The 17,432-nt window shown below is 33.4% G+C and overlaps 1 protein-coding gene across 2 annotated transcripts; it reads left to right on the forward strand.

Moving 5' to 3' along the window:
• Positions 1–817: 817 nt before the first annotated feature.
• On the forward strand, positions 818–4,349 carry LOC107630855 (serine carboxypeptidase-like 45). 2 transcript variants are annotated; one of them, XM_088508984.1, is made up of 10 exons: positions 818–1,119; positions 1,406–1,507; positions 1,582–1,677; positions 2,029–2,121; positions 2,246–2,325; positions 2,444–2,735; positions 2,808–3,003; positions 3,277–3,369; positions 3,502–3,619; positions 3,725–4,349. In XM_088508984.1, exons 1-10 carry the CDS (start codon positions 867–869, stop codon positions 3,872–3,874), a joined length of 1,473 nt encoding a protein of 490 aa, XP_088365110.1. In that variant the 5' UTR covers positions 818–866; the 3' UTR covers positions 3,875–4,349. The 2 variants fall into 2 exon arrangements, with proteins under 2 accessions (XP_088365110.1, XP_016189605.1); XM_016334119.3 differs by having other exon boundaries at positions 2,444–2,731; positions 2,879–3,003.
• Positions 4,350–17,432: the final 13,083 nt, after the last annotated feature.

The following is a 17,432-nucleotide window of genomic DNA, read 5'->3' on the forward strand; positions in this document are numbered from 1 at the left end:
GCCATGCTCTGTCTACAGTACACCCTGCAATATCCCCCCAAGATGCTATTGAAGTACACATATTCTCTCAGAACTCTGATGGGTACAGAGAAATGAGACATCTTTTTAATATAAATACACCATGTTTGTCATCTTGACACAATTTCTAAGAAATGAATAGTTGACCCTAAAACTACTTTACTTTAAAGGGACATCATCCAATCAGTTAGTTCTATTATTGAAACATAAGATTTAGACACCTAAGTGTTGAATTGACATATTATCTTTAGTAAATAGAAGATAGTCATATTCACTAAAAGTATAAAATATAGATAAATTCTTAGTTAATTTTGCATACAATATTTACACAACAGAAACCAGGCTTATTTAGGTTGGGATCAGTGGATCACATTCGAGTGTATATATGCTATAAACAAAAAAGGTTTCTCTTATCAGGTTGGAGTAGTAAAAAAGGTTACAAGGTGTTTGTGGTTGAGAAGGAATGTTATGGAGGTAGATTATTACTTATATTCCAATGCCTATTTTTTTTTTTATATTATTATTTTTTCATAGTATAAAGCTTACAAGCTGACTCAGATTAAAACATTCAGAGGCCTAATTCGATGGACAAATCTTCTTTTAGCTGCATCTGGTCCTTGCCTCTGTCACATCTCTTTCAACACCATTTTCAAGCCTGGAAGGATTAAAAAAAGAAAAGCTAAAACTGTAATCATCATTGAAATGGAGAGAGTCCAAATCACAAACTGGCCCACCATTAACCCCATGTTACATTCAGTAACAATTTAAAAGACACGCGCACACACACAAGCTCTCTCTCATACCATTTTGCATTAGTTTCCTTCTCTTGTTGTTTGTTTTGAGGAATCATGAACCGATTTCCAACATGGAGAGTAATGGCTGTGTTGTTCCTACAACTCAGTTTTTCCATGGAGATCTTCTGCCTCTCTTCTTCTCATGCAGATAGAATTTCTCATCTTCCTGGACAACCCCATGTAGGCTTTCAACAGTTCTCAGGATATATTACAGTGGATGACAAGAAACACAAGGCTCTGTTTTACTATTTTGTTGAATCAGAAGCTGATCCAGCCTCAAAGCCTCTTGTGCTGTGGCTCAATGGAGGTCTGCAATCTCTCACTTGCTTCAACTATATTTTATGTTACTGAGAAACTCAAATCGAAATTCCAAGACTAAAAAAGAAACTACTTTCTCCATTCCAAAATATTTGTCACTTTGGAAACTATACAATAATAATTTAATGTGTATGGATACATATATCAAGCTACATTGAGTTATGAATGTACTAAAATTTGAAAGTAACACATGCTCTAGAACAGAAAGGATATAAGGAGTTAAATTTTTCTAGAGTGTCATATGTATATGATAATTCATTCATGTTTTGTCACAGGACCTGGTTGTTCTTCCCTTGGAGTAGGTGCATTCTCAGAAAATGGACCTTTCAGGCCAGATGGGGAAGCTCTTGTTCAAAATGAGTATAGTTGGAACAAAGGTAATTCCATTGAATTGACCATTCCATTATAACTCAAGAATGGTCCTAACATGATCCAGTTACTTTGTGTGCAGTGGCAAACATGTTGTATTTGGAGACACCAGCTGGAGTGGGGTTCTCTTATGCTAAAGGTAGCTCCTCTTATATCAGAGTGAATGATGAAATAACAGGTATCCATCTTCGATTAACGTCAATTACTTTAGAACTTTTTCCCCCCTTCCCTTTTAATCTTTTGAGGCAAATAGGTTTCTTTTTAGAAGGCTCCTTTAATAATCAGTCCTATCTTCTGTCCAAAAAGGCACGTACATTATTTAAGATGATTAGGCTTTTAAAAAAGTTAAGACAAAGCAGCAATTAGTGATAAAAATGCCACATAACTTTTGCATGGTTTGCCACTTTACATGATTATTTTCATCTCTTACCTTATGAGTGTTTCTAGTTTCAATATTTTAGTTTCGGGATACTCATTACTCAAATAATCATTATGAAATTCTGAAGCTAGTACTTTTTGAGTTCTTAAGCCAGGGACAATCTTGTATTCTTGCAACGCTGGTTTGACAAATTCCCTCAATTCAAGCACAGAGACTTGTTTGTAACAGGTGAAAGTTATGCAGGTAAATGTGGACATTTATCATGTTCACTCATCATGTTTAGAAGATTCCAGTTCCAATTCCAAAAGCAGGTTACACATAAAGCAATCACTATCATTTGTTCTTTACACATTTTCTCTTTTATCAGGCCATTATGTTCCACAACTAGCAAAGCTCATGACTGAGATCAACAAAAAGGAGAAGATATTCAATCTGAAAGGCATAGCTGTAAGCAATATACAATTTATTTACCAAATATATTTATAAACTATGCTTCTTTCTTCCTTTCATTCTTAGATATTGCTAATAATATTAATGCTTAAAGGGTCTCTTTGCATTATTGCAGTTGGGTAATCCACTTGTAGAATATGCCACTGACTTCAATTCAAGGGCTGAGTTTTTTTGGTCTCACGGATTAATATCAGATTCAACTTATGAAATGTTCACCACAGATTGTAACTATTCTCGGTATGTCAGTGAATACTATAGAGATTCAGTTTCCCCCATTTGTTCAAAGGTTATGAGCCAAGTAAGCAAAGAAACAAGCAAATTTGTGGACAAATATGATGTCACCCTTGATGTTTGCATCTCCTCAGTCCTTTCACAGTCCAAAGTTATTTGCCCGCAAACCCAAGTGAGTCTTCTTCTTTGGACATCATACCACCTTATTTAGTACTCTCATTATGGGAGCGAGTACATTTATTTTCTAGTACTGTTTTTCAAATTGGCTTGTTCTTTTTTACTTGAGTTTTTTTTTTTTCCCCTTCCTATGGCCAAACAGAAAGAAAATGAGAGCATTGATGTGTGCGTAGATGACAAAGTTACAAATTATTTGAACAGAAGAGATGTGCAGCAGGTGCTCCATGCCAAGCTTATTGGAGTTCGCAAGTGGGATGTCTGCAGCAAGTAATCTTATCAAACTTTGGATGAATAAAGAAAAAAAAAAAATAAGACAGTAAAATAGAGAATGAAAATTGCACCAAATTTCATACACTAAGATATACAGTAGTGCAAATCTTTATATTGGTGTAAATTAACCTTGTTGCATCCTAGGATTGTCAAGACAAAAATTAGTTTTTCACTCAAATGTCATTGCTTCTTTGATCTTTAAAACTTGGAAATCCAGTAACCATAACTTGTCTACTCAGTAAACATTGACATGTATTTTGTTGGTAACAGCATCCTTGACTATGATATGCTCAACCTGGAAGTTCCTACACTCCCTGTTGTTGGAGCACTCCTAAAAGCTGGAGTTAGGATCTTAATTTACAGGTAATTAATTAGAACTAGAATTTTCCTTCTTTTACTTGATTCTATTGCTTACTTGAACCTGAAGGCCCATATAGGTGTATCAAGTACTAAGTCCTAATTAATTAGCATAACAACATATTATTCTTAATATAGCGGTGATCAAGATTCAGTGATTCCACTGACCGGAAGCCGCACCTTGGTTCAAAAGCTGTCAAAACAATTCGGACTGAATACAACAGTCCCTTACAGAGTATGGTTTGAAGGTCAACAGGTAAGCCTTGAGCCGTGTAGAATTAAGAAGTTTCAAAACATCGTAAATTATGTAATATGTACATATCATAAAATAATCTGAGTTTTAAGAAATTATTATGTTTAGGTTGGTGGATGGACTCAAGTTTATGGCAACATTCTGTCATTTGCAACCATCAGAGGGGCCTCCCATGAAGCTCCTTTCTCACAGCCTGAAAGATCACTTGTTTTATTTAAGTCATTCTTGGAAGACAAGCCTCTACCTGAAATTTTCTGACCACCAACTCTAGTGTTTTCACTTAGAGATTGTAAGTAGTATCCCTAATATTTGGACAATATAATTAGTAAAGGAATGTAGTAACTGTGCAGAATGTCAAAGAAAAGTCGGATTTTTTTTTTCTCCTTTCTTTTAGGGTGTATTTGTGAGTTTTGATTAGTGGTTTAAAATGTAAAGTTAATTCATTTTACATCTTTAGCCCTTCCATTCCTTCCAAAATCAACACTCACAAACATACCCTTTGTCTTTGTGGGCTTTATTGTTTATTGAACTGTTAGATGTAATGCATCTTTGGTCAAAAGAAATTCAGTACCGATTTATAACTTGTAAGAGAATGCAGCTGAGTTGTGTCTAAATCTCTAGCCAAACAATGATGATTATCCGGGTAACATGGATTAATTTTTCTTTCTGTGCAAACATAAGCTGTGTCACATTGAATTTCTGGTGTGATGCTGGTGTAAGGAAACATAAATTGAACAGCTTATAATCCATTCTAAAAGTTCATATGGGAAATCAACAATTTAGATTAACAAGGCTTCTACTGTTACTAAGTAATAACCACCCCGAGAACAGGACCAGCATCAGAGCCAAGTCAACAAGAATACTCAGCTGCATTAGAGAAATTATATGTTGAACTCGAGCTTCTTTGTGGGAGAGGAAAGAGCAAGTATTACCGATCCCACTTATCATCTGTACCAGAAGCAGTGTCAAACAAGCGCTGAAAGTTATTTGCTTTACTAGCCTTTTATTCTGCAAAACCTATAATGCTAGTAATTTGACAAGTACAAATTAACGCAAGCTTTTATTCATCAAAAAGCCTTTCATACATTTGTATATGAAAAATTTGTTGAAGAACCTTATGAATAAAATAAATTATGTAATTATAAATAATTACACATTTTAAGAGTATGTTATATCGCCAATGAGTTATAGCTCAAATGACATAGTTTCCCCATATTCAATTGAGAAGTTGCAGGTTCGAGTCTCCTATCTTTAGTAAAAAAAAAAAAGTATGTTGTATTTTTTTTTTAATCTAAGAACTCAGGTAAAAGAAAGTCATAACAAATGAATATATTGTAGCAACAAAAATGAAGAAATAGTATATAAAACAGCAAAATTATGTATTGCAGGACGGTATTTAAGTTAAAATATAACTCCTATTTAGCCATGTGCATGAAGTAAATATTGTTAAAATTTAAAAAATTATTATCAAATGATATCACGAATGAATATATGAAAACACTTTAAATATATGAATTCTGTTTTAAATATCTTTTTAATGGTAAGATAGACTAAATTATCTTTAATCACTAATATATGAAAACACTTTAAATACAAAAATAATAATATTACGAAATCTCTTGTCATATTACTTAGGGATAATTGACCTGTTGAGCCATATCAACCTATCTGTCACGGTAAATTTTAGAAGGTTAGATTTAATGATATTTGTATAGTTTTTTGGAGTGTTTGAAAATGCTTTAGATGGTTTCAGAATATTCTAAAATGCTCTAGAAAGTCCCGGAACACCCTAGAAGATTCTATAAGACTCTAAAAGGTCATAGAGTATTCTAGAAGAGTGTGGATATATATAGAAGTATGAAGAATAGTATGAAATAATTTAGAAATATTTAGAAAAACATGGTAGGATAGATATTTGTAGTGAAAGTTCTGGATGATCAATTTAAACCGTTGATTAGATTTAATCCTAACCATTCATTGAGGAGGGAGATGGCTATAAATAGGAGGTGAGAGTTAGAGTTTGAGTGTGTTAATTATTTGCAACAAACACTTGAGAGGGAGTGTATCCAAGACCGTGATAATTTTGGCTGGCATCAGAACAAGGTTCGAGAGGGAGCACAAGTGCTTTGTGGGTATGGCTTCTAGTGTAACTATGGAGCATGTGGAGGCTCAAAGGGGAAGGGATGTTATTCCATCTCAATGGGGACGCAAGAAGGCCCGTTTTTCAAGTGAGCCTAGAGGTAAGGACTCTAACTTCTTAGAAAAGAGAGTTTTTATGTTGGAGAATGTTCTATCCTCTATGGATGAGCGCTTCCAAAGGATAGAACACGACAAGGAGACCCTCAAGACTCATGTGTTGGGAGAATTAGATGTTTTCAAGAAAGCATGCTCCAAATAGAAGAGAAGCTTGAGAATTCCTTGAAACTATTCAAGGAGGATCGAGTTTGGTTTGAGAAGGAAAAATTCCGACCAACCATAATAACAGAGACAACAAAGATTGATCTCTAGAAACCAAAGGAGTTCAATGGCTTGGGGGACGCTCGAGAGTTGGAGAACTTCCTATGGCAAATGGAGAGGTACTTTGAAGATCAAGGGGTGGTCAAAGAAATAATAAAGGTACACATTGCAGCTCTCTACCTTTCTGATAATGCTACTTTGTGGTGGAGGAGAAAATGCGTAAACATGGTCAAAGGAGACATTATACGCATCACCAAAGAAGGGTTACGTCATGATCCATCAGCCAAGAAGTTGGTGGAGTTGGCTAGAGAAAGTAAGACTAAAAGATTTTGGCTAGAAGATAACCTTCTTTACACCAAAGGGAGAAGACTATACGTCTTTAAGTGGGAAATCTAAGAAGAAAGTTGGTGAGAGAATGCCACGACACCAAGTGGGCTAGTCACCAAGGTCAGTCAGCGAAGGACCTTGGTACTCATTGAATCTTCCTATTATTGGTCTCAAATGAGAAATGAAATGGAGAATTATGTGAAGATTTGTTTTGTGTGTCAAAAAGATAAGATTAAAAATAAGGCACCAAATGGGTTGTTGGAACCTCTGCCTCCATCAAAGCGACCGTAAAAAAGTATCTCTCTAGATTTCATCTCTACCTTATCGAAGTGTGAGGGGTTTGGATCTATCCTCGCAGTAGTGGATCGTTTCTCGAAGTATGCTACCTTTATATCTGTCCCTACTAACTGCACTTCAGAGAAAGCAACACAAATATTCTTCAAGAATATGATGAAATACTGAGGATTGCCTAAAAGTATCATTAGTGATCAAGATCTACGCTTCACAGGACAACTATGGACAGAGCTGTTCAAACTCTTTGGGTCAGAGCTTCATTTCTTAACAAGCTTTCATTCTCAAACCGATGGGCAGACTGAGAGAGTGAAAGCCTTACTCAAGTGTTACTTGAGGTATTTTGTAAGTGCTAATTAGAAGGATTGGACAAAATTTCTAGACATTGCTCAGTTCTCATACAATCTGCAAAGTAGTGAGTCCACAGGAAAAAAATCGTTCGAGATTGTGACTGGACAACAGCCACTTACACCACACTCTCTTTCTTCCTCTTACTCAAGAAAGAGCCCTGGAGCTTATCTTATGATTAATTCATGGGAAGAACAAGCAGATGTCACTCGTTCTTATCTCGACAAAGCTGCAAAGAGAATGATGTAATGGAAAGATTAGAAGAGGAGGCATGCAAGCCATCAAGTGAGAGACAAGATAATGATTAAACTTCTTCCACAACAATTCAAAATTTCTCGAAAGGTCCATTAGGGCTTAATCCACAAATACGAAAGGCTATTTGAGATCATTGGACGTGTTGGAGATGTTGCTTATAAAGTACAACTCCCTTCTTTTATTGAAGATCCATCCCGTTTTCTATGTGAGTATGCTTAAAACGTATCATGGAAACCGAGAAAAACCAAATAGAGGTGACTCGAATCATGCTCCACCAATAGTGATTAGATCCTTTGATAAGGAAATCGAAGAGATCTTAGCTAATCGCATTGTGAGAAGTAAAAGAGTACCACCAAGTATCCAATACTTGATCAAGTGGAAAGAACTCCTAATAACCGAAGCTGGTTGAGATGCTCGTGAAAATATGTGGCAATTCCAAAAACACCTAGAGTGCTATCATGAATAGAACGTGACGAGAATGTTTGTGCATTAGGTGGGGGAGAATGTCACGGTAAATTTTAGAAGGTTAGATTTAACGGTGTTTGTATAATTTTCTGAAGTGTTTGAGAATGCTCTAGATAGTTTTCGAACATTCTAGAATGCCCTAAAAGGTCTTGAAATACATAGAAAATTTTAGAAGACTCTAGAAGGTCATAGAATATTCTAGAAAAGTGTGGATGTATATAGAAATATAAAGAGTAGTATGGAATAATTTATAAATATTTAGAGAATGTGGTAGGATAGATATTTGTAGTGAAGGTTCTGGATGATCAATCTAGACTGTTGATTAAATTTAATCCTAATCATTCATTGAGGAGGTAGATGGTTATAAATAGGAGGTGAGAATTAGAGTTTGGGTATGTGAATCATTTGTAACAAACACTTGAGTAATAAAATGTTCTTTTCACCAAAGTTTACTTTCTCTTGTGTTCTTAGCTTTCTTGCTAAGTATTGAGGGTTAAGCTTACATGGTCTTAACTAAAGAGATTGAGTAAGTTCGAGTACTGGCACGATAACGTTGGAGTGTGTCCAAAACTGTGACATATCGCTCCAATAATGCAGGCTACAATGTCTCCATAAAATAAAATGTCTGAATTTTTTAATATATTTAATGTATTAAAAATATCAATTTAAAAAAAAAAATAAGTTTTTTTGCAGAAAAATTTTAAAAAATTTCTATTTTTTTATGTTCTAAATACATTTAGAATTTGGCTAAACATGTTAAAATTACTAATAAAAATATAAAATTTATTTTTTAATATACTTGTTGTATGTTTATTGAATAATAAATTTAAAATTTTTTACTAATAATAATTTTAACTCATACACTTAAAGTACCTGTAAACCAAAGTCATATATTTAATTAATTAGACCGTTGAAAAATCTGATGTATTCACATATATATATATATATATATATATATATATATATATATATATATATATTATATATAAAAATTGATACCAATTTTTTTATATTAAATTTAAGTCATATTTTTTTCAATGATGTCACATTATCAATTTTAATTACTTGGTAAAACGTAAAAATTAATTAATCAACTTTTAGTTAAATATTTTTAAAAAATAAAAATTAAATCATAACTCCCATAATTAATTAAGTTATTACATATTATTATTGAATAGAAATATAACATATTAATTAAATGTAATAAATATCTACATTAAAGATGTCATAATAATAATATTATCATAACAAATTTTAAATTATAAAATATTCAAATTTCACACTATTTGATCTACTTATATATTATACATAATATTCTTACGACTATTACTTCATTTCATAAATTTGTAGTTCGTCTATGAAAAATATTTACACTAATAAATGAAAAAAGAGTCTATCTACTTAAAAATGATTCTATTATATAATTAGATATAAAATAAAATTATTTATTGCATGTTTTTAAAACAAATTTTTGAAAAAATACTCTTATTGTTTTTATTATTTATAATTTTTTTATTATTTTGTAATACTTTAAATATAATCATATTTTAAAATTCTTATAACTATACCTATCTCAATATATTGTTGGTTGTTGCTTTTGTAATAACTAAACAAATTAAACTTTAATAATTTTTAATTATAATTTACTAACAAAACAGAGAATACATCTTCATATATATAATTATAAAGAAAAATATGATAAAAAATAAATATTAACAATATTGTTTACTAATTTTTAACTACGATAAAAATACCTATTATTGTCCTCTGGAACTTTCTGTTTATCTTTCTCAATGTCTATATTCTCCTCATTTTGGCATATTTTAGAATTTTTTTCCTCTTCTACTAGGACTGCAAACCTAAATTTTTGCATTTCGCCCATGTTCCCTGCAGTATTGCTTTTTTCTTTGTTCCTATTACCTATACCTTCTCTTTCTTTAATGATTTTCTCTTTTTTTTTTTTTTTTTTTACAGACCGCTGTATCAGCATCCATGGTTCATAACTTTTCTTCTCTCCTTCTATGACCATTTTATCCTTATCTTTTTCAATCATTTCCCTTTTTTTCTGCTCTTCTGCCTCCATTCTTCCTGCTTGTTTCGCATCTCCTGTAGGTGTGCTTCCATTCTAGATTTCTGGACATCCATTCTTATCATGTCCTATTTTTTCACATTGAAAACACACTTGGTGGATCCCTTCACACTTTACCATATGTTTTACTCCATTAATTTGACATTGAGAAACCAAAAGTTCTGTCATGTCTACTTCAACACATATCCGAAAAATTTTTTCTCTCGAAACCTTCTCTGTATTGAGGTCTACTTTTAGAGTTTATCCCATTATATTTCCTATTTTCTTCAAAATTTTCTCATTATAGTATTCAATAGCAAGGCCTGAAAATCTCACCCACACCGCCAGCTTGTCAATGATTTCAATAAGAGAGTTGAAATTAGGGCGCCAACTTCTGATTCTCAAATAGTGATCCATTATTTTTTATGGACCTTCTGTTATTGCATAATCCATATCTTCTGAGTTGTAGAACTTCACTAGGAAAAAATTATTCCCTAGGTCTATTACATCTAAACTCCCCATTTTTTTCTACATGACCTCCAATCTACGCTTCAAAGCAGGAAAAGAGATTTTCTTACCCAGTAATTTGACAATGTATGTGTCCCACCATCCATCTCTAATTGGTTTCTTCATCGCATCACTTATAACTAGATTATAAAGGCCACTCGTAGATTTTTCCACCAAAACATCTTGTTCATCATGTTTCTCATCCGATTCCTTATCTTCTTCCTCTGATTCCATCTCCTCAACATTAGTGGATTGCTTAGCTAAGCTTCCTTTTTTTTTTTTTACAATAGAAGCAAAGAAACACCTCCTCTCTGTCTGTAAAGTATTTTCCACAATGCCTTCCGCTTCAGGAACTAGTTGGACCTCTGCATCAATTGCGCGTTGTGTCTCTCCTTCTTCTTCTATCCAGTCCTCTGCTCTTGGAACATTAGCCCTCGATCCCGAGTATTCAGCTCCTTCTCCAGACTTCCTTACCTTTTTTCCCTGCTTGTGAAGTGCTTCTTCTTCCTTGCGCATTCTATCTCGTTCTCTTGGCTCATGGGAATGGGACGCCCCCTCTCATGTAACACCCTAATATTCAAATCTTTATGCTTGAGTCATAAGTCAATGATAATAAGGTGGTACGACTCTCAAGGTAGATTTTTAATACATAAATATAGGTATAATTGAAAGAAGTATTAATCGAGAAGCTTGAAAAGTGAAATTAAAATCGCGAAGTCGTAACACTCATGTATCGAAGCATAAGAAAAGTCAATGCGTTCGGCTACGGATGACATGACTAAAGCATATAAGGAAGAAATAGAATAGACATAAATATAAGTATACTAGCCACTAGTCGCGACCCACGAAGTTTAGGTTGACTAGGGTTACAGAAGTAAAATAGTTGACAATAGAAATTCCTATCTCTCCAAAAATACATCAAAGCTTCTATAGGCAAGTTTTAAAAGAATACATACATACATTGTAATTGCTTTTACAAAATAAGGAGAGAGATCTAAAAGCACAAAACAGAATCAGATAAACTCCGCCGTCATTCAGCCGAATCCAGTTCACTGCTGAGCGTCAGGACCTGCATCTGAAAAATAGAAATATATACACGGAACGAGAACCCCCAACCCATGGGTTCCTAGTATGGTAAAAGTGCCAAATAAATACAATGAATTATAATATAAATTCACTAAACATCTTAAACTTCTTATCTCGTCATATCCATCCTAAGTTCTCACTAATCCATAACTTGGCAACTATCATAGGAAATTCTAATTCTAACCCAAAACCCTTCATATTTTACCACCTCCCAACCGACTAACCCAAGAACCGAATCAAATACAAACAATACAGGAAAATAATACACAAGTAAGGCAAGTAAGTCAATTAGCAAATAATCATGAAACATGTACAATTAGGCAAACCAAAGTAATTAAGCAAACCCAAACAATTCAAACATATGCATATGATGTATGTTTATCCTATGGCTGATAAGTCTCATCTGTCGGTTATCAAGCCAACCCGACGTGTCCGGTAGCTAACCAGGACACTGTCTCTCTGTTGCGCATTAATACCGTTAGAGGGAATACGTGCCCTATCACCATTAGAAGGTATATATACCCTGTCTCCATTAGAGGGTATCTGTGCCCTGTCACCATTAGAGGGTATCAGTGCCCTGTCACCATTAGAGGGATTATATGCTCTATCATCATTAGAGGGTATCTGTGCCCTGTCACCATTAGAGGGTATCTCTGTCCTGTCACCCTTACAACTAGAGAGAGAAATACAAGCATACCCATCCAAAATTTTCCATCATGATTCATTTACCACATTCATTCATTAACTCATATATGCATCTCCAGCATACTCGCCACATTTTCACGCTTCCTCAATTAATCATAATCATTTAATCATCAATTATATTTCAGTATTACTTCTTTATTCATTTTTCCTTACATTCATCTATTCATTCATTCATTTTTCAAACTTTCTTCATCTCTAAGTTACCACTCCTCCCTACCTTCTTCTCATCACTCAACCCACAACTAAGGTTTAGGGGCTAAAAGAGTAAAAACAGATGTTTAGAGGTTCAAAATTAGGTTTTAAAACATAAAATTAAGTTTGCTGAAAACAGGTGTCACACGTACGCATGGGTCACGCGTATGCGTGGGAGTGCAATTTAGCCCATCTCGCATGCGCATAGCATTGTCCGTGTATGCATGTACGCTGGACAGGAACGACCCTTTGTGAATGAGGGGTATGCGTACGCATATACTGCAGAAGCTCCAAAAAGCTGCTAAGTCCATAATTTTTAGCTTTGTACACCAAACTTTGATTGAGCATAACTTCCTCATTTTAAAATATTTTTTCTCTGTTCTCCAAACGACATAAACATCTCGGACCAAAGTTTATTTCTAAATAAGTTTGATACAAATCAAAGGTTCGAAGATTAAGTTATACTTCGCTAAAGTTGGCCAAAAACACGGTTTACATAAAACTTTACAAAACCTCCATTTTCAAAACATATCAATTCCAAACCTTTTTAAATCAACCCCAACCTTAGCCATTCAGCATCAAACCACTCCCAACTCATATTTTAAACTTTCGTATTCAATCCATAACCCACTAATTTCCTACTTTCTTGAATCTCAGGTCAACAATTCAATTCAAACAACATCCAATCTTTCAAGTTCAATAATCAACAAAACATCATGTTCAAACACTTATATGTTACTATCATTCATTCAATCACCAATCATCAACTATATACTTACCATCCTTACCTCTTTTCGGCCTCCGGCCTAAATTCATGGCCTCCGGCCCAATATTTCATCAAATTAACATACATAAACTTATCACCATATAATTCACTATCCAATACCAATTCCAATCAACACAACAACAATGCACAATTTCACAATCCTTATCCAATATCATCCATTACATATATAATACCAATCAATCATATCATTTATGCTTAATCCTAGGGGCACCTAACCTAGGAATTCACATCGTATCACACGGTACTTAAATGAAACTTAAACCGTACCTTAGTCGATTCCTTGTAAAACCCAAGGACACCTCAAGGTCAACATTCCTCAAGAGTCCACATCCCCAAAGCCTCTCCGAACCGAATCACAGCCACGAAGGTTCAACAATCAAGCTTCTAACATCGTCAATATACTCCAAATCAACAATATTCAATCTAAACCACATATATCACTATAATTAATTCCTAAACTCAAAATCTTAACAATTCCACAGAGGGCTAGGGTTCTTACCTTCTTCTAATATTATAGTATCATAATCTAATAATCTTCTCAAATTAGATTGACCCTAAACACATCAAAACATCAAAATCTCAAAACCCAAACACTAAATTTTTGAAAAAGAGAAGAGAGGACATAAACTAGGAATATAGTTTTCTCACCTTTTAATGTAGTGGGCTTTGTATAGAATTCTAAAATGAATGCGTGGTCGCTGACGGCTCGTCAATCGGAGCTCCGGATCAAAAGATATGATGGATTGAAGATTGAAATTGAAGTTGGAACCTTCACTTCTCACCTCTCTTCCATTTTCAGTGTGTGTGTTTGAAATGGGGAAGAAGGCTTAAACTCACTCATTAAATGAGTAATGGGCTGGGTCTTTGGGCCCAATACGGGCCCGGTTCGCTCGGTTCGACCCGTTCGACCCAATCTTGGGCCAAATTCTTTAAAATTAGTGTTAAAATTCTTATTTTAATTAGCTCTACCTTATTAAACTATAAAATTCTATTTTCTAATTTTTTTAAATAATAATTAATTTATTCGATAAATATTTACTAATTTTGTGGATTTTACATCTCACATAGCCATCTCGCATGGCCGAAGCAAAAACGAAGGAAACATGAACCAGACAGAGAAATAAACTCTTCTCACGCTTTTTTTCCTCACTCCTCACCCAACCAATTTTTAAATAATATAATACTTATTAAAATATACTACATATTATCATTAGTTTACCAACCCGCAGATCGCGTGAGTCTCACTCTAGTTATAATTAAAATTTAGGGATATGAGCATAATATTTATTAAGAGTGATGCTACGAGTACAAGTATTTTTGTAGCCAAGTCCAACCAAATTGGTGTAAAACCCAACGCGTGCATACGTCACTACTCCTTATTTTCCACGCTTTTTGTAATAGATAACTTTTTGTTGGAAAGTATACAAACTTATTGATATAACAGAAATTTTTAAAACATAACACAAAATTTTGCATATAACACGAACTTATCTATATAACATATAAAGTTTGCACATAGCATACAAATCTTTGCACATAGCACACAGTTTTTTTGCTGAGAATATATTTTATTAAGCGAGCGAGTCAATGTTCTAGGTATTTAGTCCTCCAAAAATTTGCACATCAAAATTTTTATGCTACGTACCAAAATTTTTGTGTTGTACACTAAAATTTATGTGTTGTGTGTATTTATTTCATTGGTAATGTATACAAATTTTTGCGACGAATGTATTTTGTTAATTGGGTTAGTCAATGTTCTAGATATGTAATCCTCCAAAAATTTCTGTACTGTACATCAAAAATTTTGTGCTATGCACCAAAATTTGTGTTGTACATCAAAATTCATGTGTTATGGTATTTTATTGGTATAATATACAAATTTTTGCATATTGCACACAAATTTTTGCACATAGCACACAACTTTTTGCTGTGAATGTATTTTATTAGTTGGGTGAGTCAATATTCCGATATGTAGTCATCCAAAAATATCTATGCTACATACCAAAATTTTTGTGTTATGTTCCAAGATTTTTTATACTGTACAACAAAATTTATATGCTATGTGTATTTTTCTGGATGAAGAGGAAAAAAAAAAGAAGAAATTAAACAACAACAACAACATCAAGAAGAAGGAAAACAATGGTGGTAGCAGCGATGATGTTGACGATAGTGGCAGCAACGATAATGACGTTGAAGAAAGAAACGTGCAAAAAAAATGATGACGATTATGATAATAAAAAAAGAAGGAAAAGAATATCTGTGAAAAGAATGCACAAAAATTTGATCAAAAAATAGTTAGACACCTAGCATTCGATTTAGAGAAAATTCCTAAATGGCCCCTGACAATCATTTCGAAAGATAACGAGACCCTCAACTAAAAAGATACTCTTTTCGGTCCCTGATCTTTATTTTTATGAGACTAATTAGCTCCTCTGTCAATATTTTCTCTCTGTATTAACAGAATAAGTATACATGACATGTTAAATGATTGATTTATCCATTAAGAACTAACTAGAATTAACATTTTTTTTGTTAAGAGTCTTGTTATCTTTTAAGAATAATTGTCAAGGCCGTTTAGTTTTAATTTTTATTTTTTAATTATTTTTTTAAATACATTAGCTAAATTTACTATGTGAAACTAAAAAATATTAGTGATTTTTAAATTATTTTTACTTATAAAAATTAAATAGATGATATATTAGTGATTAATGTGTCACATAAATATGTTTTGAAGAAAGATTATTGATAAAAAGGCTAATCAATTTCACGAAATTAAATATTAAAGACCGAAAAGAATATTTTTTTTACTTAAAAGTCTCATAGTTCTTAGAAAAATTATCTGGAACCAAATTAGGTATTTACTGTTCCATTTATTAATATTCCAAATCTAAAGCTGCAAGCGTAGTAAATAGTAATAATAGTAATATAATTAATGGTACTGGCGTACTGCTATAAGATATAGAAATAAATTGTTCCGACCCAGCTCAACAAGGGTCCCGGTCTGACTGTGGATCGCCGACTCGCCAGGTCACTCGATCCAAACTCAAAGGTGACCCGTGCACCACCCCACATCCTCCTAGGAGACCTGACCAGCTAGCAGAAGCTTCCAGGCAAATGGGCCTAAACAATAGCATGTCCTCATGCTAATCACAATCAAAGGAGAAGTGTAAAAGGGAAAGCAACTTATTTAATGCAAATACTTATATGCATGCAACTATGCAAAATGCTATCTATCTATATCTATACTATAGTCTCTATTGAGGATGGCAAAAACAAACAAAAGAATCTCAATCAATCCAAAGTAAAACCTTAGGGCTAAGGTAAGAAAGCATAGCAATATGACCAATGTCCAAAGATTTGATTTGAAGTTTTCAAATATTGATTTCAACAACTTGCAAGAAAACACAAAATAAGAGAGAGAATAATAGAATTAAGCAATTGAACCCCTCACCAGATGTGTATACACTCTAGTCGCTCAGTGTTTAGGGTTTAATCACTCCATCTTCCTTTAATCATATTTTCTAGGATTTGCTAGTCATCTAGAAATCAACAAATACTTGATGCATGAATACAAATATCATGAGGTTTTTGGAGGGTTGTAATGGGTTTAGGGTAAGGGTAGGATTAATATGGTTAAGTGGACTTAGTAAATTGGATCTTTGATTAGCTCAAGTATTGCAATCCTATATTAACCTATTTATACAAAAGAAAACAACCTAACTTTCCATTCATCTCCTTTCGCACCTTCACTCATGCATCTTCTTTCTAATTCAACTACATATGCATTCTTTATTTACATTCTAATTATCATTCATTCCTTTTTCTTTTTCTTTTTTCTTTCTTTCTTTTTTTTTTTCAAAAAGTATACACACCAAAATTTTTTCTTTTCTCACCAAAAATAAATGCACATGTTTTTAGTAATGAATGCATAAGTGTTTACCCTTTTTTCTCAAATTTTCTCAATGAATTCCCAAAGCACTTATTACCAATATTTTTCCACAAATCATCTCCCACATTTGATTAACACACACTCCTCAACCCAAGTTAATCAAAGATACAATTTATGGACATAAAAGGTTTTTTGCTTAGGGCAAAAGATGTGCTTAAAATTAGAACAAAAAGGGGGATTAAAAGGCTCAAAAGCGGGTTACAAAGGTAAATGTAAGGGTTGGTTGTAAGAACCCACTAATCAACCAGTTAATTAAGTGATTATAATACCCAAATTAGACTCTAAAAAGTTAGAGTGAGAATCAGAGAATTTAAATGTGATTTTTGGACTCAGTAGGTTTTTCTGAGTCAGAAAATGTACTTTCTGCAAAAAACCGTGA

This window comes from Arachis ipaensis, chromosome B3, assembly GCF_059453495.1.
Source record: "Arachis ipaensis isolate K30076 ecotype BB chromosome B3, ASM5945349v1, whole genome shotgun sequence".
NCBI classification, from domain to species: domain Eukaryota; kingdom Viridiplantae; phylum Streptophyta; class Magnoliopsida; order Fabales; family Fabaceae; genus Arachis; species Arachis ipaensis.